Raw genomic sequence first — 26,094 nt, 5'->3', positions numbered from 1 at the left:
TGCCTTCAGTGGGTCCTATCTCTTGGCTGGTCAGTGCATGCCCTGCCCTGCCCCACATGGAACCCACACGTTCTAGAACAGCTGTCTCCAGCCCTGGGCACACGTAAGAATCCCCGGGGACCCCAGAGATCAGTAGTTCCCCCAGCTCCCCACACACTGACGTGCAACCAGAATGAAAATACTGCAGTCAAGAGGGGCGGCCCAGAGCCCAAAACCACTTTGTGTTTGCTTCCGCCGCCCCCGCTCCTACCCAGCCTGGGGCAGTCTGCCATCGGCACAAAGCCTGATGCCTCAGTCTACCCCCAAGGCTCCAGTGTGTTCTGTGGGCCCAGACACCAAGATCTGCAAAAGTTCCCCAGGAGAGAGGAATATGAAGCCTCAGATTCCGAGAGTGACTGAGAGGTGACCGTAATTTGTGGGACCCTTCTCCACACCTCCATGACCCTGAAATGCATGCTGCGTTTTCGCCCCACCATTTTCCAAGATCCTTTTGTGGCCCAGCACTTGCAAAGGGCCTGTGGCCAAGGGCAGATGCATGGCAAACACTCACCACATCAGAAATAATTGATTAGCATCCTTCACTGTGCTCCCCAAATCTTCTGTTACAGAAAATGTGCTCAGGACGTCTGCTTGGGAAGAACCAGGAGAGAAGCAGCAGCTAGACGGTAGCTCCTGGGTCCGCATTAGGGGACAGGAGATGACGGTCCCCACCATTCTGACCTCCTCCTCCCAGCCGGTCCATGCCCCTGTTTGACTCACATCCCTCAACCTGGTGGGTTCCTTGCCCCTGGATGCCCAGAGCCCATCCTTACCCTCGGGGCATACAGCACTGTGCAGAATGACTGTGCACGGGCCTGTCTCCCCGGGCTGTCTGGGGGCATCTGAAGGCTCACGGGTGCGGGCCCAGAGCACTGTGGAGGCATGTGAGCACCCGCCCCTGAATGAGGAGTGAGCACAGTGCTGAAGAAGCAGCCGGTTTCCTACTGTGGCAGCCTGAGTCCCACCCACCTGCCCCTCCTTCCCTGCCCGGGGTTTCCCTGTCCCAGATGCCCAGCGCCTCCTTCCGACAGGCCCCTCCTGGTGCCAGACTGGGGTCACGACACCAACCCATCTGCTCCTGCAGCTCTGCACTCAGAGATCCCGCTTCTGCAGGGGGCCCACGCGCAGACACAGCCCAGTGCACAGCAAGCAATGGACAGAAGCTCTGAGACAAGCGAAAAGGCCCAGGAAGAGCCCCGGGCTGAGCAGGGAGAGAGTTCTCCTGAGTGAACGGGCTCCTTCCCATGTGGTGAAACCCCGGTCTGTCCTGGGGAGACAGAGAACGGCAGGAACCACCTCTCTTTCTGCAGGCCGCATAAGGAACAGCGACTAGGTCCTCTTTCCTTCTTCTCTCACAGCACCAGACACAGTGCCAGAGACACAGAACGTGCTGGAGAAATGCTGATCAAATGAATGAAGGCACCAGCCAAAAGACCTTCCAAGAGGGTCCCGGCTCTCCCACTCCAGAAACAGCCTCCTGGCCCCTCACTGAAGCCCTTCACGTCCTGACCTGCTCCTGTCTCTAGCCACCCCCAGTTCCCCACCCCCGCCCTAATCTAAGCAGTCCGTCTGCCACCTGGAGGCCAGCTCACCCCGGCTCCTGCCCATCCAACCCCAGCTGCATCCCACAGGCTGAACGCCCTCCCCCATCTCCCCGACCCAACGACACCGACGCATCCTTCGAGATGCTCCAGAAGCACCCCCCCTTCCCCGAGAAGCCTGGCCTGCCATCCACAGGAGTCTGCACTGCCCGGAACCGCGACTCCCTTTCTTGGTGACACCCTCCTGCCCCCGGGCCACTCTGGAAAGACAGGTTTTTTGCTCATGGGCCCCAGTACTTCCCTTTAACTCATCCATCAACCCAAGCCTAAAAGAGGCCAGAACAGACGAGTTCATCTCTGTCCTTCCCGGTCCCCAGCCTCCCACCTTGTCACACCTGCAGACCCCGCAAAGGGGAAGCTCAGCCTCGGCACGCACGCCCCTGCTCAGCGGCCACCCTTGCTCCCCTCCGGTGCCCCGTGCATCCCCCCCCACCACCGTCATCCAAGCCTGTCATCCCAGCCCATACGGCAGCCCTGACCTGCCCCAGCCCCTCTTAACAGGGATGCCTGGGATCTGATTCCCCTCTGTCTCGGGGCAAGGGGCCCCTGCAGTTAACGGGTTACACGAACACACGTGCCCGAGACGCCCAGACGTCCCTTCCCTTGCATCCCCAACACTCCTGACAGACGCTGCCCACCGCACCCGCCCTCCCATTCAGACCAACAGAGCAGAGCGTCCGTCTCCTCCCCGTTCCGCTCCCCTGCCCACTGAATCCCAGGTCACACGCTTGCCCAGCTGGCCACTGGGCATCGCACACAGGGAAGCTCAAGGACAAGGCAGACAGACTGAGAGCCGAAGGAAAGGAACGGGACAGAACCATTCGTGAAGGCTTCCCACCCAGAGGCAGCACAACCCAGATACACACAAAACTGCACTGTAAGCTCTTAAACAAATTATCGCCGAAACTTCCCACAGCTCTACCAAAAAAGCTTGTAAGCTATTGTAGAGGACATTTGGAAAAGTAGATATGAATACTTAAAATAACAGACACCAAACAGAAAGCAATTGTAAAATAAGCAATTGCAGCAGGTCTAATTTTAATTGCAAGAGAATATTTAATCAATAAATATTCACTGTTGAGAGGCATCTGCATTTAGGATTATGAGATACTAAGCTGCAAATTTATTAAGACTCATTAGCAAGAAAGTCTTTTAAATACTGGAAGTCAGACCCAATTCAGAGTAAACACTTCGAGTTCCCTACTGATTTAGCTCCAAAAATGATTTAAAAAAGAAAAGAGAAGAATGCTGTCTATAAACTACTCCCAAGTTTTCAGCAGGGCCAAGCTCACTTCCGGTACTAACCCGAGTGAAGACCACGGCCACCCCAGCCGCCCACCGGGCCTTCTCCAGCCGTGTCCACAGTCGGGCAGTTTAGAGCCGAGTAAGGAGCCGGAACCCCAGCCTCCATCATGGAAACACAGACACTTAAGTACCCATTTCTCCCCTTACATCCCTACTAAAGTACATTAAACAACCAAAAAACTGGTCAAACATACTTCACTGTGATGGATTCCTAAGAATTAAAAAAGTCTTTAAGATGGATCCTTTCTCTATCACAGGTTTGAAAATATTACGAAGATTTTAGAATAATAAAACCAGAGAGAAAGAATACAGCTGTCACAAATGATTACTTACCCTCCTTTTCTGCCAGCCTTGTCAAACCAAGCCTGAAATGAAGCAAAGACTGGGGAATGTCACCTGAGCTCAGGCAAAGGCCCAGATCCCGGCCGCAAAGACGGGGTGAGGGTTAGGGCCACACTCGGGCCAGGCTGCGCTGGGGGAGGCCCCCGGACACTTACTGAGAGCAGCTTCCAGGTAATCGGACGAACCGGCTTCGGGATTCCGGACCAGCTCAACTTCCGCAATTCCTCTGTGGACAAGAAAGGGACAAAGAAAACAAGGTTCACGAACAGCGAACTCCCCACGAGGCCTGGATCGCTCCGTCAGTGCTCCGGCGGCAGGGGCCTCGTAAAGGAGACCAGAGCGAGGCTGAGTGAGGAGGGTTTCAGGATTTCAGGTTCCTCCTACATCTCTCAGGACGCCAGAGACGCCAAGCGACCTCCATCCCAGCGGAGCTAAGTGTCCACACTGAAGTGACACGAAGTGCGCAGTGGCTACATGCATAGCAAGTGTCCCCGGAGCCACCACGGGACAGGTAGGGCACCGCATACCCTCCTCCCTGGGGCAGTTGAGGCCCCGGGGCACGGCTCCCCTCCATACACCCCCTCCTTCCCTCCCACTGCCCCCACCAGCACCTGTCCCCGCAGCCAACACTTGCCCGGTGCGCCCTTGCTCCTGCACCTCGTCTCCCCCTCACCACTCACTGCTTGCGAACACGAGGTGCTTCGCTCGGGGCTGCTTTTGGAAGAGCTTGTGTCACGGAGATACGCCTGTCTTCACGCTGCGCCATGTGGTTCCAGGTAGACTAATACAGTGTCCCCACAAGTACCCACAGTGGCGCAGGGCTGGCCAGGGGCACAGGGGCTCAGAGCCGCCGGTGTGGAGCCACCCGAGGGCACCAGAGGGCTCAGCCCGGACACAGTGGTGAGGGGACCGGCCCCTGCCGTCCAGCAGACCTTGTGTGCCTCCCCAGTGTCTCAGCCCGATGCCCCGAACGGCTAGAGAACACGTTTCAATTTGCAGGTATATCAACACTCAGTCAATCCCACAGACACCGAAGTAATTACTTCTTTCCTTGAAGTTAGGAATCCACCATTAGGCACTTCTAACAGGAGCTCGTGATTAATGCCAGGAATAAAAGAAACGATTAAAGAGACTTTGGTAATATAATCAACAAAATACAAAGTCCTGACATCTAATCTTTTTCCAATTACTACAGTCTCAGTAAAATAAGTTCAGAATAATCGGAGGACGGAACCGCAATAACTCGCACTTCACAGCAGAATCTCGGAAAACAGCGAATCTTCCCCCGCACCCTGAGGATATTATGAAGAGCAGGAACCTAATATCTGAACACCAATAATGTAATGTTTACCGTCATGTTCCCAGGGCCTCTCCTCCTGCACAGGCTGTTTTCTGATTACGGTTTACAGGAAGAAAGCCGGGAGAAATCTCCATTGTTAGCATTCTCCGACCCTCTCTCCTCCCAGAAGCAGCTCACAAACAAGCGCTCTGAACGCCCGTCCGGGACGGAGCTCTGGGTCTGTGCCAGCCTCAGCCTGAACCTGCTGCCTTCACGGGTGCTATGTACTCCCCACGGCAGCCCGAGACCAACAGGGCTGTCCCGGCCGTGTCACTGAGGAGCAGCCTCAGAGAGGGTAGGTGACACGGCCACAGCGGCCCAGGAACTGAGTGACCTTCACATCCCAGAATCTTTCCACTGTAGTCACTCCCATTACTAAAAGAGCTTCCTGTGACCCAGACAAGTCTCACTCACAAATACGGACAAAAGGTCTAAAACGAGATCCACGCATATCGAAGCACAAGCAGATGTTCAGAGACGGGCCCACGGGATTTACTCCAGGAATGAAAGCACAGCTGCCCGTCAGGATACCTCCTAGTTACCTCTGGGTGCTCGGCTGGGCTGGTGGGAAAGTCACGGGGCCGTTCTGCTGGATGTGCGGCGTAGACTCTCCCCGGGGCCTGTCTGCCCCTCCACCTTCCTAGCAGAACCCCAGTCGCACAGAGTGACAGCCCACCCCGCCACCCCTCCCCACAGTCCGGTACTGAGGGGGGGTCAGCCCAGGGGAAGCGGAACGCGCCACCGGAGCTGGAATGGACGGCTTGCCGCAGAGCTGAGCCCCGCCCTCGCCCATGAGGGACCCCGTGATGGGCCTGGGACCCGATCTGAGCTGCGGAGAAGACAGCAGGGGAGCTGGGGGCCACCGAGGAGAAAGCCCCTCCTCGTTCTTCAGAAATCTTCCGGGGGCAACAATCTCTTGCTCCCTCGACGGGTTGTGAGGGTCAGACGTGAGGCTGGGGCTGCTGTGCCCACCCAGCCCCCACCCAGCCCGAGGAGGAAGCCCAGGCAGGGAGGCAGCGATGGGGGCTGAGTTGGGCAGGACCGGCAGACACCAGAACGTTCCCAAATCAACAGCTCTGCCCCGCCAGCAGCAAAGCAAGCAAACTCTTACAGACCTGAGCTTGACGGAAAAACGGACACTCCCAGAGAAAGCAAACTGAAGCTTTTACTCGGGGACGTGGAGACACACAGGAAACCCCAAGCCCCCCCACACTAAGGAGAACTTCGAGGGCAGCGATCAGGGCGCGGCCGAGGGCATCGGGCGCGCAGAGAACTGCGAGCCGGTGCAGGACGGCGTCGGGACAGAAGCCGGGGAAGGTGGGAAGGAAATTCGGCCCGGGGAGCCTTCCCTGAGGAGATGCGCACTGAGGAAAGACCCACAGAGGAGGAGAAACTACTGTGGGAATGGGGACCGGAATGGGACATTCCCAAGTCCACGGGACACCGGACAGGAAGCCCTGGCCACCAGGTGAAGAAGGGATCAGAGGGGCCCGTGGTCACAAGCAGACACTTGATGGGCCACTTCCGAAGCCTGGGGCAGAGGGAGAGCGGCTCGGAGGGCGGCCGCACACAGCGGACCCGAAACCAAACCCGCCCCCGGACCGGGCCGGACACCTCGAGCTGTCCGCCACCACACGGAAGCTCTCGTTGTCCGGCGCCAAGCCCGGGAGATGCCGCTGGGCCGTACCGTGTGTGTCCTGCAGCTGGCGAGGGGACACGAAGTGCCTCTGGGAGATCAAAGGCCTAGAGCAGCCGGTCACACTGGGGGAGGAGTGCGGGACAGGACGGGCCCCTGCAAAGCAAGCCGGTGAGGGCCGCAGCGCTGGAGAACCCGGCCCTGGGGGGCGAGGCCAGGTTGGGAGCTCGGGGCGCAGACGAACGGCCACATCCACCTGCACCGACGCAGGAGTCCCACCGCCTCTCAAATCGAGGGCCCGTCCGAGCAGGACACCATGGGTCTCCGGAAAAGGAAATCAGACCCTGAGTCTTCCCATGAAAACTATTTCTAAGCGAGTAAAGACCCAAAGACCTAAACAGTGCGTGTGTGCGTGCACGTGTGGACACGTGGACACGTGTGTGTATGAAGGAGAGATAAAAATACCACAAGAAGGGGCACCTGGGTGGCTCAGCGGGTTAGAGCCGCTGCCTTCGGCTCGGGTCGTGATCTCAGGGTCCTGGGATCGAGCCCTGCATTAGGCTCTCTGCTTAGCGGGGAGCCTGCTTCCCTTTCTCTCTCTGCCTGCCTCTCTGCCTACTTGTGGTCTCTGTCTGTCAAGTGAATTTAAAAAAAAAAAAAAAAAAAAAAAACACAAGAAAACACAGATGAGTATTTTGCTATTTTCTGATGGGAGAAGGGCCTTCCCGGCAAATCACGTATCTGAGAACTACAGGTAAGATTAACAAACTGTATGAAAGTTTGAAATGACTATGGTGAAAGCCACCATAATACTTAAAAAAAAAAAAAAAAAAAAAAATGACAGACTTGGGGCACGTGGGGGGCTCAGTCAGTTAAGCATCTGCCTTCGGCTCAGGTCATAATCTCGGGGTCCTGGGACTAGGCCCTATGTCCGTCTGGCTCCTGCTTCTCTCCCTCCCTTTCTGCCTCTCCCCCCTTGAAATAAATAAATTTCTCTCAAATAAGTAATAAAATCTTTTTAAATATGACAGACTTGAAAAATACACACAACGTACAATACAAAAACGTGAACATCACTAATACAGAAAGAACACAGAAAAAAGAATGAGCCATCTATACAAAATGGAGAATTCACAAAAGAGGAACCAAGCATGGCTGACACATGTAGCCATTCCTAAGAAATGCCCATCTTCATAGGCACGTACTCTCAACGGTGATTAAAGAACTACATCATTAGAACAAGAAAATCTATCACAAATTACATTCAGTTTCAAATGAGCAATACCTAGTCCTGACGAGCCTACTCTCTCCGTCTGATCAGAATGCATATGAAGAGAACTTTTTCTCGCTCGAATTGTTTCTTCTGTTTCTATTTTAAGTGGGTCCACACCAGCAGGGAGCCCAACACAGTGCTCAACTTCTAACCCTGACATTAGGACCTAAGCCAAAACCAGAAGTCAGACGGCTAACCGACTAAGCCGCCTGGTGTCCCCTGGTTGGTTAATGTGGAAAGGTGGATAACGTCCGAGAAGCAGCTTCCCTTGAAGAAATCCCTTCCTCAGGGACATCTGCAAGGGATGACTCACAGGGTGTTCATCTGAGCCTTGTCTTAGGAAAAACGAGAATCAGTCCGAGTGTCCATTAACAGGGGATGATTAAAACACCGTTACATCCGCACGCTGGACTCTAACACCGCCACGGAGAAGAACAGGTGCTCTCCTGGGTAAGTAAATCAGTCTGGGAAGATGAACAAGAGTAGAGTGCAGGTGCGCTGAGTATTTTTTTAAGATTTTATTTACGAGAGGGCGCCTGAGTGGCTCAGTTGGTTAAGCAACTGCCTTCGGCTCAGGTCACGGTCCCGGAGTCCCGGGATTGAGTCCCACATCGGGCTCCCAGCTCCATGGGGAGTCTGCTTCTCCCTCTGACCTTCTCGCCTCTCATGCTCTCTCTCACTGTCTTCTCTCAAATAAATAAATAAAATAAAATAAAAAAGATTTTATTTACGAGAGAGAAGAAAGAGCGTACGGGGGAGCCGGCAGAGGGAGAGGGACAAGCAGACTCCGTGCTGAGCACGGAGCCGAACCTGGGGCTCAGTCTCAGGACCCTGAGATCATGACCTGAGCAGAAATCAAGAGTCGGACGCTCAGCCCACGGAGCCCCCCAGGCCGCGCACTGAGTCCTTCTGTACATGCGCGCCGGAGCCTGGAAGCACAGCCAGCCTTGGGGGAGGGTGCAGAGAGCGGCTCGCGGGCCGCGGAAGCAGTACTTTCCAGTGCACACCCCACCATGTTCCCACAGAGGCAGAGTTCCCGGGATGTCTCCAACTCAACCTCCAACTCTTCAAAATCCACCCAACCTGCCGGGCCCAGCTCAGCCTCTGCTGAATCTATGAAGCCTTCCTGGCAACTCAGGCCTCTCCCAATGCCCTCTTCCGCGAGCGCCGGGAACACCTGGGGCCAGCCCACCTCACCCCGTTCGGTGCGGTGTCTGAGCACCAACCTCACGTCCAGAAGCGGCTTAGGTGTTCCTGCAGGTCAGATGCCATGATTCTGCTGCTTTAATGTCCTGAGGAAGAGCCTTGCCACAGCCTGGCAGTAAGTGCTGGAGAGAAGAACGTGCGGTTCCTTCCTCTACACCTGCAGATGCGGTTTTCTTGGGGGGGGGGGGAGCTCATATTTTTTAACTGACATATAATTTATAGGCAATGAAAGAATTTAGCCCCACAAACAAGAAACAGAACATTTCTATTACCCTTTTCTGTAATTCTTTGCTCCCACTCCAAGTTAATTCCTTCCTGATAGCGATCACCACAGATTATCCTTGCCTGATCTTAAAATTCATACAAGTAGTACTGACAGAATGTACCTGCTGCTAGCCTGCTTCTTGTGCCCAAAAAATGTCAGAGTCATAATGCTGCAAGTACCAGTGACTCATTCCTTACAAGCACAAATACGACTCTACGCCAGGCACGCGTCCCACCGGCTTGCGTACCCACGGACAGCCGGGTCGTGCACAAGCGCTCATTCCTATGCTGCAGCAGCTACGACGGCTCGTGCGGTCTTGTGTTGTGTGGGTCTGTGTTTCCATGTCTACGAGGCAAACAGGAAGGAGCAGAACTGCTGGTCATAGGACAGAGACAGATCTACCTTTATAAAACACCGCCACACGGGCCTACAGAATGCTTGTGCCATTTTGCACTTCCCACCCGTAACGTATAAAAGCTGCAACTGCTCCACATCCTGGTCCAAATCCAGAGCTGTCCGTCCTTCATGTTAGCCATTCTAATAAGGCATCTCATTATCATTTTAATTACCAATTCTGAGATGACTAATGATGTTGGCGTTAAACAGATTTTTGTGTGCTTTCTGGCCATTTCTATAGCTTCTATGATGATTATCTTGAACTCTTTTACCCATCTTTTTATTAAGTTGTTCATCATCTTATCTGTTGTTAATAACACATTTTTCTTCTGATTCTAGATCGTATTTCCCTGTTTCACTGCATGCCTGGGGTTTTTATTATTATTGAATGCCAGGTGTGCCAGTTATCGATTTACTGTCTCTGCAATCATGGAACTGGGACTTGTAAATACTTCTCCTTGGCCGCCTGGCATGATATCATCCTTTTCAGTACAGAGTGGAAGAGGGACACTGGAGCAGAAGGGCTTTCTCCGTCAAGTCCCCGTACACCTCGTTCACCAGGCTCTGGCCCACAGTTCCTGCAGCGAGTGCTGGGTCTTCTTTCCTGGAGGCTGCTTTCTCTGGCATTAGCCCCCTGCAGAGCACTGAGGTCCTGGGCACACAGGGTTTCTCCCACATTCAGCTGGTAGAGAGAGCGACTCCCAGTTCCCAGTTCCTGCAGCAAGCGATGGCCAGCAATACCCAGCAGCCACGCCTCTGTGAGCTCTGGGGACGCTCTCCCCTGCCTCACGGACTGTCACCTCACTCACAAGCCGGCCAGCACTCCACCAAGGACTTGAAGCCCCCCCACCCACAGCTATGTGGGCTCTGTCTCTGGAAGGAACACTCTGCTCTCCAGCACGGGCTCCGTACCGTCTGTCTCAGTTTCTGTTCCCTTCCTGGGCTGCAGCCTGGAAACTGCTTCCAAGCACAAATGCAGGGAATGTGAAATCCCCCTTGTGTATCACCTTCTCGCAGGGACCACAGCTCTGCACTGTCTAAACACGATGCCTGACAACAGCTGTTTCACATACATGATCCAAGTTTCTACTTACTCACGACAGAAGAGCAATTCCTTTGGCAACTAATCATTCATGGTTGAAGCAAAAGTCAACTAACATATTTTTAAAAAATTTTTTGTCTACATTCATCCGGGATATTGGTCTCTAGCTTCTTTTCCTCACACTGTCTTTGTAACGTTTTCCTATTAGGGTTATGCAGCCTTAACAAAATGAGTTGAGAAGGGTTTTCTCTTCCTCTTTTTTCTGAGACAGCTTTTGGAGAATTGGTATTATTTCTTCTTTAAATGTTTGATAGAATTTATTAGGAAAACCATCTAACCCTGATACTCTCCTCGTGTGAAAGCCTCTTTTTTTTTTTTTTTAAAGACTTATTTATTTACTTGAGAGAGTGAGGATGAGCAGAGAGGGAGAGAAATGCTCAAGCAGACTCTTCACTGAGTAGAGCCCTATGTCAAGATTGATCTCAGGACCCTGAGATCATGACCTGAGCCAAAATCAAGATTCGGATGCCTAACTGACTGAGACACCTAGGCGCCCCTGAAGGGTTTTTTTTGTTACAAATTTTTTTAGGGAGCACCTAGGTTAAGCCTTGGACTTGTGAGTTTGGCTCAGGTCATGATCTCAGGGTTCTGAGACTGAGCCCCACATCGGGATCTGCACTCAGTGGGGAGTCTGCTTGAGATTCTCTTTCTCTACCCCTCCCCTACTCTCATGAACATGCAAACTCTCTCTCTCCCTCCAAAAATACATAAGTAAATCTTTAAAAAAAAAAATTAATTGATGTAGGCATACTAAGGCTTTCCTTTTCTTCTGGTATCAGTTTTATTAGGTCATGTGTTTCAAGGAATATGTCCATTTTGTGTCAGTTCTTGAATTTACTGGGATAAAGTTGCAAATAATGTGCCCTTAGTATCTTCTTAATATCTGTAGGGTCTATACTGATGTGTCCTCTTTCACTTCTGATGTTGCAATTTGTGTCTTCTCTTCTTTCCATTGATCAAATCTAACTAGAACTTTTATTGATCTTTGTAAAAAATGAACTTCAGATTTTCTTGATTCTTCTTCCTGTTTGTCCATTTCCCAATTTACTGATTTCCACCCCTGTTTTATTTCCCTTCTTTTACTTGGTTTCATTTAATTTCCTTTTTTCCTAGCTTCTTAAAGTGGAAGCTTTGATCATTGATTTGAAGCCTTTATTTCTTTCAAAGACAGGCATTTAAACACATAAATGTTCCTCCAGGCACTGTTTTACCAGTAGCACACAGGTTTTCATAAGGTATTGTCACTATCCCTCAATTCAACATAGATTCTTGTGATTTCTTTGATCCATGAGTTACTCCAAAGTACACAGGTTTTCATAAGGTATTGTCACTATCCCTCAATTCAACATAGATTCTTGTGATTTCTTTGATCCATGAGTTACTCCAAAGTACGCTGACAAATTTCCAAATACTTGCTGATTTCTTGGATATCTTATTGCTACACTGATTTCTAAATTAAAACATCTGGTCAGATGACCATGGTGTTGTTTCAGTCCATTGATATTTATTATGACTAGTTTTGGCAGGGCAGGTATATGGTCTATCCAGTGAATGTGCCACATGTCCTTGAAAAGAATATGCTTTCTTCAGTTGGTCTATGTCCAAACGTAGTGGATAAATCAGTGGATCCAGCTGGTTGACAGCAGTATTTTTCACATCTTTACTGATTCATATCTTCTACATCTTTTCTGATGCTTTAATTTACCTATTCTATCAATTATCCAGGGAGAGGTACTAAAATTTCTGCCTGTGATAGTGAATGTGTCTCTTCCTCTCTTCATTTCTGTCCATTTTTGCTTCATGTATCATGAAGCTGTATTACTAAGTACATACCTTTAGGAAAGATATATCTACTCAATGAACTGGACCTTTCACCATTATGAAATATCCTCTTTGTCTCTTTCTGAATGTCTTTTTCTTATATTACTATAAACAAATTAGTTTTCTTATGACCAGTACTTGCGTGGCATACTCTCTCCACCCTTTTAGTTCAACTGCCCAAGTGCTCCTGTTTAAAGCTCGTGTTGGGCTTTCCTTTTAGCTTCCTATCCCTGTATTTCTTGGAATCATGTTGTGAAATCACTAGAAATGCAAGAAAAACTTTAATAAGCAGAAAGCGAATGAGAAATAAAGAGCACGTCTTCCTTCCACAACAGAGAACTTGTTTTCTGAGAATTAAAATTTTGCAAAGTTTCGATGAAAACACCAATATTATAATGCCATCTTAATCTCTTCTGTAAGGGTCTACTTCTCAATAAAATTCCCACTTGGAAAACTGCCACAGCAGGCCCTCCCCCCACACCGAGGACTGGATGAAGCAGAGAGGGAGCAGACAAGCACAAAAGAACAAACACAGGTTGTGGACTCCATGGACCTGGGTTCGGGGGCCAGCAAGAACCTGTGTGGCCTCAGACAGGCCCCTTAATCTCCTGAGCTCCAACTTCTTCCTCTGAACACAGAACAAATTAAAAATACCAGCCTCGGGGCGCCTGGGTGGCTCAGTGGGTTAAGCCTCTGCCTTCGGCTTAGGTCATGATCCCGGGGTCCTGGGATCGGGCCCCGCATCGGGCTCTCTGCTCAGCACGGAGCCTTCCTCCCCTCTCTCTCTGCCTGCCTCTCTGCCTGCCAAATAAATAAATAAGATGTTAAAAAAAAAAAAAAAAAAAAAAAAAAAAACAGTCTCAGTCTCACTTACGTCACAGAATTTTCACCAGGAACAGAGACGATACACAGGAGAGCATTTGTAAGCAGTGACACACTCCACAAACGCAGGAAGATGCTTCTGCCATGCTTACTGATGTAATTATTCAGCACACTACGTGAACCCAAACCATGAAGCAATTGGGACTCATTCGTCCTAATTGGATGTAAAATATCACATTTGAGACTGAACCAGAAATCTGTCACAAAATGGTGCATGCAAAGAACTCATAATTATAAGCACCTTTTTCAGAAAAGCCAGGAATAACAGAAAAATCAAACCATAATTTAAGCTATTTTTTCCTAACACAAAGTTCTTTCTAACTGGTTTTAATCCTGATTTTTAAAAATCTTTTCTAGCAATAAAACTGGGGGCAAATTGGAATAAAAGTAAGAAATGCATGTACGCTGCAGTCACTTAAGCTTAAGTGGGAATCTAATCTCCAAGCTGAGCACTCACCAGCAAAAGGATCTGCAAAGCAAGCACATTTCTTGTTCCTAAAAGCCACCGTCCAGGAGAGTCTCATAAATCAGCCCACTTGACCAACGCTTATCGAGCACCCACTCTGTGTAAGATGCCTCTGGGAAGACGGCCACTTAAACACTGGCCCTCCTCGGAGTCCGTCACACACATTTATTTACTCAGTGAACATCGACCGATGCTTACCACCAACCGGGAGCCAGGCTGGCCTTGGAAGGCACAATCAGACCCAGTCCCTACCCTCCAGCAGCTCAAGGGCAAGTAGAGAGGAAGAAATCAACAATGCCCGTGCGAAGGGGTGCCACATGATAAAGCTGACACGGGATGCCGAAGGAGCGACGGCCTCTCCTGCAAAGAAGGGTGACATCGGGAAAGACTCCCAGGGAGCTGCGGCTTGAGAGGCACCTGGAAGCCGAGTTAGATTTCCCTATATTTGCCTCTGCCCGCACCCTAGACCTCAGCAACATGACGGTAAAGGAGTAAGGTGACCAACGAGGACAAGGCACGGAAGAGGAGGCAGAGCAGACAAGCAGCAGCAACAAGCCTTGGAAAGACTGAAGACTCAGAACGATGGAAAGCCGGCGAGGGGCGGAGCTTCCCGGAACGGGGAAAGCTAAGCCCACCACTGGCAGAGGAGAGGCCAAGCAGAACCGGGGCGGGGGGGCGCTAACCACGGCCCAGAACCCCCAGAAAGAGCTGGGGGGGCCTGCTTCCCAGGCACAGGAGGCAGTGAGAGCCCCCACCCAGGCAGGAATCATGGCCTCGCCCCCCAGATTAACAACTTTGGGCTACAAGAGACAGTTTGCCACAGGTCCTCCCGGCTCAGTCATAAACCTGAGTCACAGTGAGTGCCGATGTCCGAGAAACAGTGAGGGAAGGAGAAGAGGCTAACCCTCACACCTCCAGAGTAGACAGGCAGTAACAACACACGGCTCAACTGCACGAATCTGCAGAACTGGCGTATTGGGAAAGAACCCTTCTGGGACTTTCTTCTATCAAGAGGTAAAGTGTACCTGCAATCCGGAGAGTTCTGAAGAAGATAGGTAGGGGCCCTCTGGGGTCTCTGGCCATTTCCTTTGCTCACAGACCTAAGAACCCGCACGCCACCGGCAAGGAAACACACGGCTTCGCCGGCTGCATTCTAGACTCTGGCTGTGCCGCTCACCGCAAAACCCCCAAAAGATAAATGTTTTAAAAGGACTGAAAAACTAAAACAGAGAAGCTCTTTATTCTAGAAACTGCACTATGTTTAACAGTTGAGGCCACTGAAATGAGAGAAAACACATTTCTAAGAAAGAAGCGTATTATTTGCTTTCAAGTACTCCTGCACAAAGAGAGCGGCCTGGGCTAGCACAGCACCCCCACAAGGAGCCACAGACTCCCACCCCCTTCCCTGTGAGAACCACACTCCGTACCCCCATTTACTGCCACACAAAACACTCCTACGATTAAAACGGGCAAATAATGCCTCTCTCCTTCACAGGTGCCCCAGCACATTCCCTAGGCAGAACAGGATTCCTCCCTCGAGTGATTTCAGAACAAATCTCCAGGAAGCATTTTATTTACCAGAAGACACTGACCAAGTCAGAACCAAAAGGAACACGGTACAGTACTGTGTGTCTTGACATCAAAAAGGATTCTGGTAATCTCACTGCTTTTCTTGTCATCTGTTTACGGTTTCCTTGGTCTCGCTGGTTGTGACACAGCTGCGTGTATCACAAGTAGAATTCTTTTCTTCATTTCTCTTACTTTCTCTCATTTTCATAATTTACCTCAGTGAACACACCCAATTTATTCGCAGTGGGGAAAACAAATCCTACCAAGGCAGAAGTCACTCTGTCAGCCATGCCGGGAAAATAACTCTCCCCTCCTCCCTGGTGCATGTCCTGCTTCTGCTTGACCCTACCATCTGCAAAGTTCAAGACCAGCTGCCCAGCCACACTGGCCCTCAAAGGCAAACCCAGTCCTCGGCTCAGCACGTCCTCACTATCGGCGGTTCTCCTGCAAGAGAAAGTTCTCTTCCTGCAGATGAGCAGCAGAAGCATCCGGGTTGGCTCGAGGCTTTCCTACAAGGACCCCAACAATATGCTTGCCTGTGACTGCTTCATCGCAAACGCGTACCACGGGACTCGGGCCCCGCGAGGCTAAACCAGGGATGCACACGGCTGCGGCAGAGCTGGGGGCGGTGGGGGGCAGAGGGGGGCGGCTGCCACAGGACAGCCTGCAAGCCTACAGCCAGCTACCATGCAGCCCCTTCCTCCAGCCTGATCCTCCAGGCGACCGGCAAGAAGGAACAAATATTCAATGTTAAGAGTCTTGGATATCAGTAAAAAGATATAACCTGATTAAAAAGAGACCAAAATATTTAATAGATTATTTCTTCCCAGAGTATACACTAACAGCCAACAAGCATGAAGAGATGCTCACGTGTGACAAAATACCGCATCCTTTCTTGACAAAAATGCTCAACAAAGTAGGTGTAGAGGGAACATACCCCAGCGTCGTAAAGGCCATCCATATACGAAGGACCCGCAGCTAATTTCGTCCTCGACGGGGAAAACCTGAGAGCCTCCCCCTCTGGTCAGGAGCACGAGGATGTCCACTCTCACCACGACTATTTGACACAGGACTGGCCCCAGCAGTCAGACAACAGAAAGAAATAAAAGGCATCCGAATTGACAGGGAACAAGTCAAACTTTCACTATTCGCAGATGACCTAATACTCTGTATTATGTAGAAAACCCAGAAGACTCCACCAAAAAATAATCAGAACTGATACACAAATTCAGCAAAGGTGCAGGATATAAGATCAATGTGCAGGAATCTGTTGCATTTCTAGGCACCAACAACGCGATTGCAGAAAGAGAAATTGAGGGGTCAACCCCATTTACGACTGCACGGAAAACCACAAGACAACTAGGAGTAAACCTAACCAGAGAGCTAGGAGATCTGTACTCTAAAACTCCAGGACACTTCCGAAAGAAACTAAAGAGGACAAAAAGAAATGGAAAAACAGTCCATGGTTCATGGATTGGGAGAACAAACATTGTTAAAATGTCTATACTATCCAAAGCAAACTACACATGTAATCCAGCCCCTATCAACATACCACCAGCAGGTTTCAAAGAGCTGGAACAGAAACAATCCCCAAATCTGTATGGAGCCACCAAAAACCCCAAATAGCCAAAACAATCCTGAAGGAGAGAAGCAAAGCCGGAGGCGTCACAATTCTGGACTTCAAGCTCTCTTACAAAGCTGCTGTCATCAAGACAGTACGAAGCTGGCATGAAAAGAGACACATAGATCAACGGAACAGAATAGGGAACCCAGAATGGACCCATTAGATGTCAAGTCATCTTCGACAAAGCAGAAAGAATATCCAATGGGAATAAAGGCAGTCTCTTCAAGAAATGGTGTAGGGAAACGTGGATGGCCACACGCAGAATGAAACTGGACCACTATCTTACACCAGACACAAAAATAAATTCAAAATGGATGAAAGACCTAAATGTGAGACAAGAAACCATCAAAATCCTAGAGGAGACACAGGCAGCAACCTCTCTGACCTCGGCCATAATGACTTCTTACTCAACACGTCACCAGAAGTTAGAGAAACAAGCAAAAATGAACTATGGGAACCTCACCCAGATAAAAGCTTCTGCATGTGCCAAAGGAAGCAGTCAACAAACTGAAAGGCAGCCCACGGAACAGGAGAACATATCGCAGCTGACGTTTCTGAGAAAAGGCTAGTGTCCAAAATCTGTAAAGCACTTATCGAACTCAACACCCCAAAAAAACAAATAATCCAGTTTGGAAATGGGCAGAAGACACAAAGACATTTTTCCAAAGGAGACATCCAGATGGCTAATAGACACGTGAGAAGTTGCGTGACATCACTAGCCATCAGGGACATGCAAATCAAAACCACAATGAGATGCCACCCCACACCTGTCAGAACGGCTAAAAGCAACAACACAAGAAACAACAGATGTTGGCGAGGATGCGGAGAAAGTTTGACAGTTAAGTCTGGTTAAGTGTGTTTCTCGTTGCACTGTTGGTGGGAATGCAAACTGCGCAGCCGCCGTGGAGAACGGGATGGAGGCCCCTCGGGCAGTTAAAGGAGAGCTGCCCTACAACCAGCCAACGCGCTACTCGGGACTTATGCAGAGGATATAAAAATCCTGATTCTAGAGGCGCCTGCACACCGATGTTTACAGCAGCATGACCAACAAAGTCAAACCACGTACAGCCAATGTTCACTGACAGATGAACGGAAAAAGAAGATGCAGTGTGTGTACACACACACACACACACACACACACTGGAGTATTACTCAGCCATCAAAGGGACTGAAATTTTGCCATTTACAACGACGCGGAGGGAGCCAGAATGCACTATGCTGACTGCAATAAGTCCGTCAGAGAAAGACAATTATCATCCGACTTCACTCATATGTGGAATTTAAGAAAGAACACAGATGAACACAGAGGAAGGAAAAAGCCATCAGAGACCCTTAACTGAAGAGAACGAACTGGGGGGGGCTGGAAGGGGAGGGCATGAAGGAAGGCACTTGTGTAAGTGCTGAGTCACTGAATTCTCCACCTGAAACCAATACTACACTGTATATTAACTATATATATATTTTTTTAATTTGGAAAAGAGAAAGAAAAAACCTGCTCACATCGCCAGCCATCAGGGAAACCAAAACCATGGTTCGATGCGACACCGCAGCCACTCGGGCGGCTGTAATGAACCATGTGGGAAAACTGGAACTCCTCCAAGGCAAACAGAGTCACCAGAGGACCCAGCAGCCCCACCCCCGGTGCGCCCCCAAGAGGAACGAGAACACGTCCACACAGAACCACGTACAGGAACATTCGTGGCAGCAGCGTTTCTAACAGCCAAAACGTGGAAATGCTCCCAACATCCACCAGGTGATGCACGGACAAATAAAGTGTGGCCCATCCAGGTAATGCGGTTATTATTCTCCAAAAAAGAAAAACCAACCTGCAGGACACCTGCTACCACAAGGACGAACCTTGAGAGTGTTACACAAACTGACAGAAGCCATTCTCAAAAGGCCACACATTACATGATTCTACTTAGAGATCTTCCTCAACTTACGATGGATGCAGCTACAGCCCAACGCAACTATCATCACTTTAAAATATTGTAAGTTGAAAATGCACTTAATACACCAAACTTACTAAGCATCACGGGTCAGCCCTGCCGACCTCCAACATAACGGGCTCAGAAGCTCATGCTCACCTATGGAGGGGCGCGGGTCAGCTCGCACGAAGCCCACAGTGCAGGGCTGGGCAGCCCGTGTGACCTACCGGACACTGTATGGAAAGTGACCAACAGCAGGGGCGCCCGCAGAGCGCTGCTGACCCTCGTGATGGCGAGGCCGACCAGAAGCTGTGGCTGCTGTCCTGCATCACAGGAGCAGAGCATACTAGGGTCACCAGCCCAGGAATCACTCGCCCGGGAGAAGATCCCAGCTCAAAATTCCAAGTACCACATCTACCAAATGGGTATGTCTTTCAACACCATCACAGAGTCGAGCCGTTATAAGTCGGGGACTGTCTGTGTACGAAATGTCCAGAACAGGCAAGTCCGTAGAGGCAACAGAAAGCAGACTAGTAACTGCCTAGGGCTGGAGGAGGGAAAGATGACTGCTAATGGGCACAGAGTCCCTTTTCTGAGTTCTCCAATGTACTGTCGTGACGGTCACCCAACTGTACAAACACACTGCCAACCACGGCGTCATACACTTAAATGCTGAACGGTAGAGTATGTGAATTATATCTCAGTAGAGATGTCTTAAAAGAAACTTGGATGACAAATTTCTTAAAGGCTATAGAACCCCAACTGCCTTCTAAGGAAGGAGGGCTGAGAAGAGGCTCTGCTGGTGGGAGTCTGATGACGGACTTCGGCGTGTGGAAGTTCGATCAAAACTGGGGAAGGAGAGACCAGAATTTGTTGGGGCCCCCCACCCCGTAGATGGCGGGATGGTGGAAGAGCAGGACAGCCTTCCCAGAGACTCCCAACTCCATTCCACCACCCAAAGCCCGGCCAAAGGCCCCAGCAAACATGTCACTTCTGGTTTTGTTCGCAGCTGGCGGGGGCCTGTAGACCAACCCAAGGCAAACTGCACCCTTGCGGAGGAAGCCACGGCCCAGGGATGCACAGAGCGTGGTGGTGCAGGGCCCAGGCATCCACGCAACTCAGGAGATGCTCTAGGCTTCACCAAGGAAGCAAGGCTGAGGCAATTCTACGACTATCTACCGGGGAGAGACACCACCAGCACACACCCCAGCCTCGCTGAACGCTCACATTCCCTCAGCCAGTGATTTCACTTCTGGGAAACCGCCCGAAAGAAGTCATCCAAAACGCAAGTAAATATGCACCAAGATGGTCACTGCAGCACTATTTCTAAATTTTAAAATATATGATCTAAACGTCTAATGGTAGAGATCTGATAAAATCAGAGTTAGAGCCACTGATCACTCACAGGAAATCAAGAAATACACCCAAAATGTTTACGGGGCCACCGGTGTCTCGAGGTCGGCAACAAGGAGAAGCAAGGAGCAACTCGTGAGCTCATCCTGCAGCCGGCCTCACCCACCCCCTCCCCCCCACCCCCTCCCCCCTGCACAGAGAGCTCACCCAGCCACCGGCTCTCACTGTGCAAGGCCTCCCAAGGCCCCTTCTCCCTTCAATACCATCGATCCCACAGCCAGCGTCACATGGCATTTCATTAAAGGAAAGGCTACTGCTGTTTCATGTTAAAAATCTAAATCCTTTCAAGCAAATTAGAAGCTGGAGGTTTGCTTCCCTGCTTTTCAGTGGACCCACTAAAGACAGTCCTCAGCCTCCTAGAATTCCCGCACAAAAACACACACATACATGCGATGGGACTTAGATCCGCCCCTTCTCGGTCGGCCGTGTTTGCCAGGAAAGCCCCTGCCAGGTCAGCCTATCTCTCAACAGGCAAGGCCAGTCGTGCTGGTGCCACGGTGCTTCCGGTCAACGGGGCAGGCACACAGACACCCCTGAGAGAGCCTCTGGCCACAAGGACGTGTTTGGTGAGGACCCCGAGCTTGTCACGACCTCTTCCAGTTCACGGTCCCTCCTGTGCTCGCTCTCTGTGCCTGCGCCCCCTCACTCTGGAGATGCCCCTAGACCAAACACCCTCAGGGAAAGGCAAGAAAGAGTGTGCCGTCCCCACCTCTCACCAGTGAACACCCCCCCCCACCCTCTCTCTGTGCCCTGAGGGCCAGCGAGCACACGCCTAAAGGCCCCACGGGACAGAGGAACCCACCAGACAGGAAGCTGGACGCAGCCGCGGAAAGGCAGAAGACAGTCTTGTCACTGATAAGCCCAATTAATTTTAGATAAGTATGCAATGTAATTACAAAGGCAAAGCAACATAATCCCATAGTCCCCTGCATACAATTTCACATGTAAATGCACAGAAGGCAGGCTCCGTCAAGAACTGACCGTCCACCGGCCTATGGGCCCGCCGCACAGTCAGGCTCGCTTCATCGTGCCGGGGCCTACGCCTGGTTCCACGAGGGTGCTCTCGCCCAGAACGCCCTACCCCGGTGTCTCTCAGCGGTCCGCTGCTGATCCAGGAAACCGACTCCAGGGATCCGGCCCTGGCTCCCAGCCTGCCCCCATGCCGTTTCCCCCACACCAGAGTGATGACCCGCTTCCCACTCCACAGGCACACTTCCAGCATGAGCTAGGTCTGGTTCCAAGTCTGCCTGCACTCTGACCTCGAGCTCCCCGGGGATGGGAGCCGTAGCGCCGAACTCCTCCCATTATGGATGCACAGAGAAGGTACTAAAAAGGTGACCAACGATACAGAAACCCACGCTTGCCAAGTGACATGGGCAAGAGATAAGGGCTCTGGGTCAGTCCACGGAGCTGCTGCTACAGGCACGTGACGAGTCACCCATTCAAACACAGGTGCAAACAGGGAGCAGAGAGGCAAGAAATGCTCTTCGTTATGCAGAGGCATAATCCAGGCACACTTGTGGGGTGCCTGGATGGCTCAGTCAGTTGTTCAGCTCAGGGCACGATCCCAGGGTCCTGGGACTGAGTCTCACATCAGGGTCCCTGCTCAGCGGGAAGTCTGCGTCTCCCTCTGCCTGCTGCTCCCCTGCTTGTGTTTGCTCGCTGACAAATAACTACAAATCTTAAAAAAAATAAAATAAGGGCGCCTGGGTGGCTCAGTGGGTTGAGCCGTTGCCTTCGGCTCAGGTCATGATCTCAGGGTCCTGGGATCGAGTCCCGCATCGGGCTCTCTGCTCGGCGGGGAGCCTGCTTCCTCCTCTCTCTCTCTCTGCCTGCCTCTCTCTGTCTACTTGTGATCTCTCTCTGTCAAATAAATAGAATCTTTTAAAAAATAAAATAAAGTCGACACTTGAGGGCATGATTAATAGTAATAATAATCAAGTATTAACAAGTAAGCCAGGACAATAGGGATAAACCAGCAAGTCCAATATCTCGGGCCTGTGATCAACCCGCAAAAGGGTGCGGACTCCAGTCCTCTGAGTCGCGCAGAATGAGGAGGCTTCCTGGGGCACGGAGACCAAAGAAAATGGGAGGAGAGACACAGTCCAGAGAGGAAGTGATCTACTGTGAAGTATTATTATTTAACTTCTGTCCTAGTTGCTTTATACGGCTATCTGTCAGGCCATCAGAGAATTTCGTGTCCCGCTATACATCGTAATAGTTCCGACTCCCGAGATAATAATCAACACTCCAGGATCGGTATGCTCCTATGTCTGGATGGAGCAAAAGGATGACCAGGTCATTAGAAGTCCGCGTACGAAGGGCCCTACGTACCAAGAGTCTGACCTCCATCCCGGAAACAGCAGGGATCTGTGCTAGTCCAGGCAGAGCCATGTTTCAGTGGGACTCACCTCCTGCCAGTACCCGGAATGTGTCACAGGGAAAGAGGGACACAAGGCGGCAGAGCTAATACAGGTCGGAACAAGGCCCATCAAAGACAGAGAGGAAAGACAGAACGAGTGAGCACAGGAATAGTTTCCCTGTAACTAGATACGGACACAGACACAGAAAGGTTTGACGATGACTCCCAAATGCTACCCTGGGTAAACAAGACTGGGGACAGCTCTGAGTTAAGCCGGAAGTGGGCGGGGAGGGCTGACTAGTCTAGAGGAGGGCGGGCAGTGGAACGGCTCAAGGGGCGTGATATTCAGCGGCAGGCGGCAGGCGCTTCAGAGATGGGGACAGTCAGAAATCCAGGGAGGAAAGCCTTTCAAGAAGCGCTCACTGGCACAAAAGACTCCGGATCCGAGCAAAGCCTGTGAAGGTCTCCCCTGGGCAGAAGAATAGTGGCCGCCTCCTGGAGCTGCCCTGTCCCCCGCGCTGCCCTGGCCACTCTGAGCAGACCGCTCTGCTCCACTCAGCGCCGCACCTCGGCCTGGACAGACAAGCGCAGGCCGCCGTGCGTGCTCAACCCGCCCATGCTGGAACACGGCCTCCGTGGGCTCCCCGGCCCCAGCTACAAAACCGGAAACTGAACCAATGACCTTCTCGGCTCCTGTTCAGCTCTCGGGCACTGCTGAGCGAAGGTCACACCATCGATGACCTCCAAAAGATGAGTTTCAGCAAAAGGGGCGTTAAGATCTAAATTTCAGGAAAAGGGCACTTACAGAATATTTCTCTGTCTCAAACCACCCCTGGAAGCAGCTGCAAGTGAATCCCCAATGCCCCCGAATGAGGTGTGGCATACAGCACTCCTGCCGGCCAGAGGGAAAGTCCGGCAGAAGTCAAAGCCGACCACGCGGGGACAGTCAACAGCCCGGGCATGAAGACCACCGATGTTCAGAATGTCTCACGCCCACACGTCCACGGGGAAGCGATGGGCAGGCTTCTGGCACGAGGTATCTCAGCAGTCAGCAAGCAGACATTCTCCTCACCCCGGACTCACCTGGCCCGGGGGTTCAGAGGGCTCGAGCAGAACTCCACACAGTGGGGAGCTTCTGCACAACGGTGGTCTAAGGACCACGAACTTCCCACGGAGCTGGAAGCTGGAAGTCCAATATCAGGAGGCTCTTCCTGGTTCCTGGACGGCGCCTTCTTCCCGCACCCCCATAAGGCAGACAGGTCAAGTGCTCTCCGGGCCTTTTCCATGAGCGCACTGGTCCCGTTCGCATGGGCTCCACCCTCACGGCTGCATCACCTCTCGGGGCCCCCCTCTAACACCATCACCCTGCGAATTGAGTTTCAATATAAGAAACTGTGGGGAGGCGGCTGTGGCGCATGGAAAACCAAGAGAAAGGCGGGCCAGGACGAAGGCAGAAGGCGGCAAGGCCGGAAGCACGTAAGGATGCACACCCAGGGGCAGGGGCTCCTCACACCCAGCAGGTTGCCACAGGAGCGGCCCAGGGGCTCTGGGGCCCAGGCAAACAGACAGTATTCAAGGCCGGCAGGAGCTGGGGGCCTCCAGGGCCCAGAAGCAGGCTCGTCACAAGGGGACCTTCTGGAACTGTCCTATCAATGCGTCACATGCCACGTGGCCTTCTGTGACTGGCTCCTTGACCGAACACAGTGCTTCCGGGCCGGTCCCGGTCCGAGCACGGGTCAGCACTTCACCCCGTTCTACAGCCGAGTAAACGCTCCATGGCTGCTCCGCAGGGACTGCGTCCGGTTTATGCGTTCCTCACACGACACACACGGGGGCTGTCGCCACGGTGGGGTTCTTACCAACAACGCTGACGTGAACACTCACACATAAGTGTATACATGGACTCACGTGTCCTGTTCTCTCGATAGGGACCACCAGGACACATGGCAGCTCTCGGTCCAAGAGCTCGAGGAGCCGTCAGACTGCGCTCCACAGGGGCTGCGCCACCTCCCGGCCCCGCCAGCCACACGGGAAGTCCGCGACGTCCTTGCCAACTTTTTCTTGCCTTTTTCTATTACGGTCAGCCTGGCGGGTGTGACCACTCCATGGTTTGAATGGGACAATCGGTACCTCCCAAAATCTGGGGTCCAGTTTCATCCCTCCCTGAAAGGGTTCCCATTTCCACTGCAAATTTCCCACGCACACGCGCATGCATGGACACAGACACACACACTCACCACGCCGGCACCAGTCCTGACACATCAAGCCCATAACACAGCTGGCAGACAAGACATTTAACGTTGTCCCCCAAAGGCCACCACAGTGGTGGCCCCTACTCGGCCCTCCCCCGCTGTCCTCACCATCACCCCACGCACCCACCCGCCACCGCTGCTGCCTCTGCTTTACCCCCCAGAGGTCAGGGGCTCCACCTGCCCCCGGAGCAGCACACCTGCCGCGCTGCAGGCACGCAGAGGGCGAGCTCGGCGAACGAACGCAGATGAAAGCTGCGCCACATCCCACCGATGCAGCAGCAGCCCCAGGGTCGGCTGTCTTCCTGATGTCCCCTGGACACCAGCCACAGCCAAGCTAAAGAATCACCATCACTGTCACTTACCTGAGTTGAGGCACACTCATGCGGCTGGACGCACGATTAACAAGAATAACTTAAATGAAGACAAACACAGCATGTTCTGCAATCTGTCTGGCCGCCCGGCACAGAGCAAGCACAAACCACCCGGTGAGCCAGCCACGGTTCCAAGCGGTAGTGACAGAGCACGGCAGAGCCCGCGTCTGTAGCCAGCCACGGTTCCAAGCGGTCGTGACAGAGCACGGCAGAGCCCGCGTCTATAGCCAACCACGGTTCCAAGCGGTCATGACAGAGCACGGCAGAGCCCGCGTCTATATCCAGCCACGGTTCCAAGCGGTCGTGACAGAGCACGGCAGAGCCCGCGTCTATAGCCAACCACGGTTCCAAGCGGTCATGACAGAGCACGGCAGAGCCCGCGTCTATATCCAGCCACGGTTCCAAGCGGTCGTGACAGAGCACGGCAGAGCCCGCTTCTATAGCCAGCCACGGTTCCAAGCGGTCGTGACAGGGTAGTGACAGAGCACGGCAGAGTCCGCGTCTATAGCCAGCCACGGTTCCAAGCGGTCGTGACAGAGCACGGCAGAGCCCGCGTCTGTATCCAGCACCTCAATTTGCCTTTGCAAGCCTTCACGAGGAGGCTGAAGCCCAGAAGTCACAGGACCAGTCGGAGACGCCTCGGCGGGAAAGAGGCAGAGACAACAACTGGCCCCTGGTTCTGGCTGTCACTGCTGCCTCCTGCCCAAAGTCCTTCTGGGCTGGGATGCGGGCAGCAGGCAGAGGAACATGGATTGGCCACCCTGATGAGCACAGGGCCTGGACGGAGCTGCACTCTAACAAAGAGGACAGAGGGCCAATGGAACATGGCAGCCATCCCAAGAGGCAAGGGAATCCGAGACTACAAAACCAGGGAGCAGACAGTCCCCTCGCCCACACAGGTC

At 52.1% G+C, this 26,094-nt stretch overlaps 1 protein-coding gene across 6 annotated transcripts in view; it reads right to left on the bottom strand.

Moving 5' to 3' along the window:
- TBC1D22A (TBC1 domain family member 22A) overlaps positions 1 to 26,094 on the bottom strand; it is a 297,090-nt gene that overhangs the window by 209,528 nt on the left and 61,468 nt on the right. For all 6 annotated transcript variants that reach the window (XM_059187298.1, XM_059187302.1, XM_059187299.1 and 3 more), the window contains one exon: positions 3,443 to 3,513. In XM_059187298.1, coding sequence (XP_059043281.1) covers positions 3,443 to 3,513 — 71 coding nt within the window. The remainder of the gene's footprint in view (positions 1 to 3,442; positions 3,514 to 26,094) is intronic.

This window comes from Mustela lutreola, chromosome 8, assembly GCF_030435805.1.
Source record: "Mustela lutreola isolate mMusLut2 chromosome 8, mMusLut2.pri, whole genome shotgun sequence".
NCBI lineage: Eukaryota > Metazoa > Chordata > Mammalia > Carnivora > Mustelidae > Mustela > Mustela lutreola.
The sequence above is the reverse complement of the archived record's forward strand: the minus strand, read 5'-3'. Positions and strand labels throughout refer to the sequence as shown.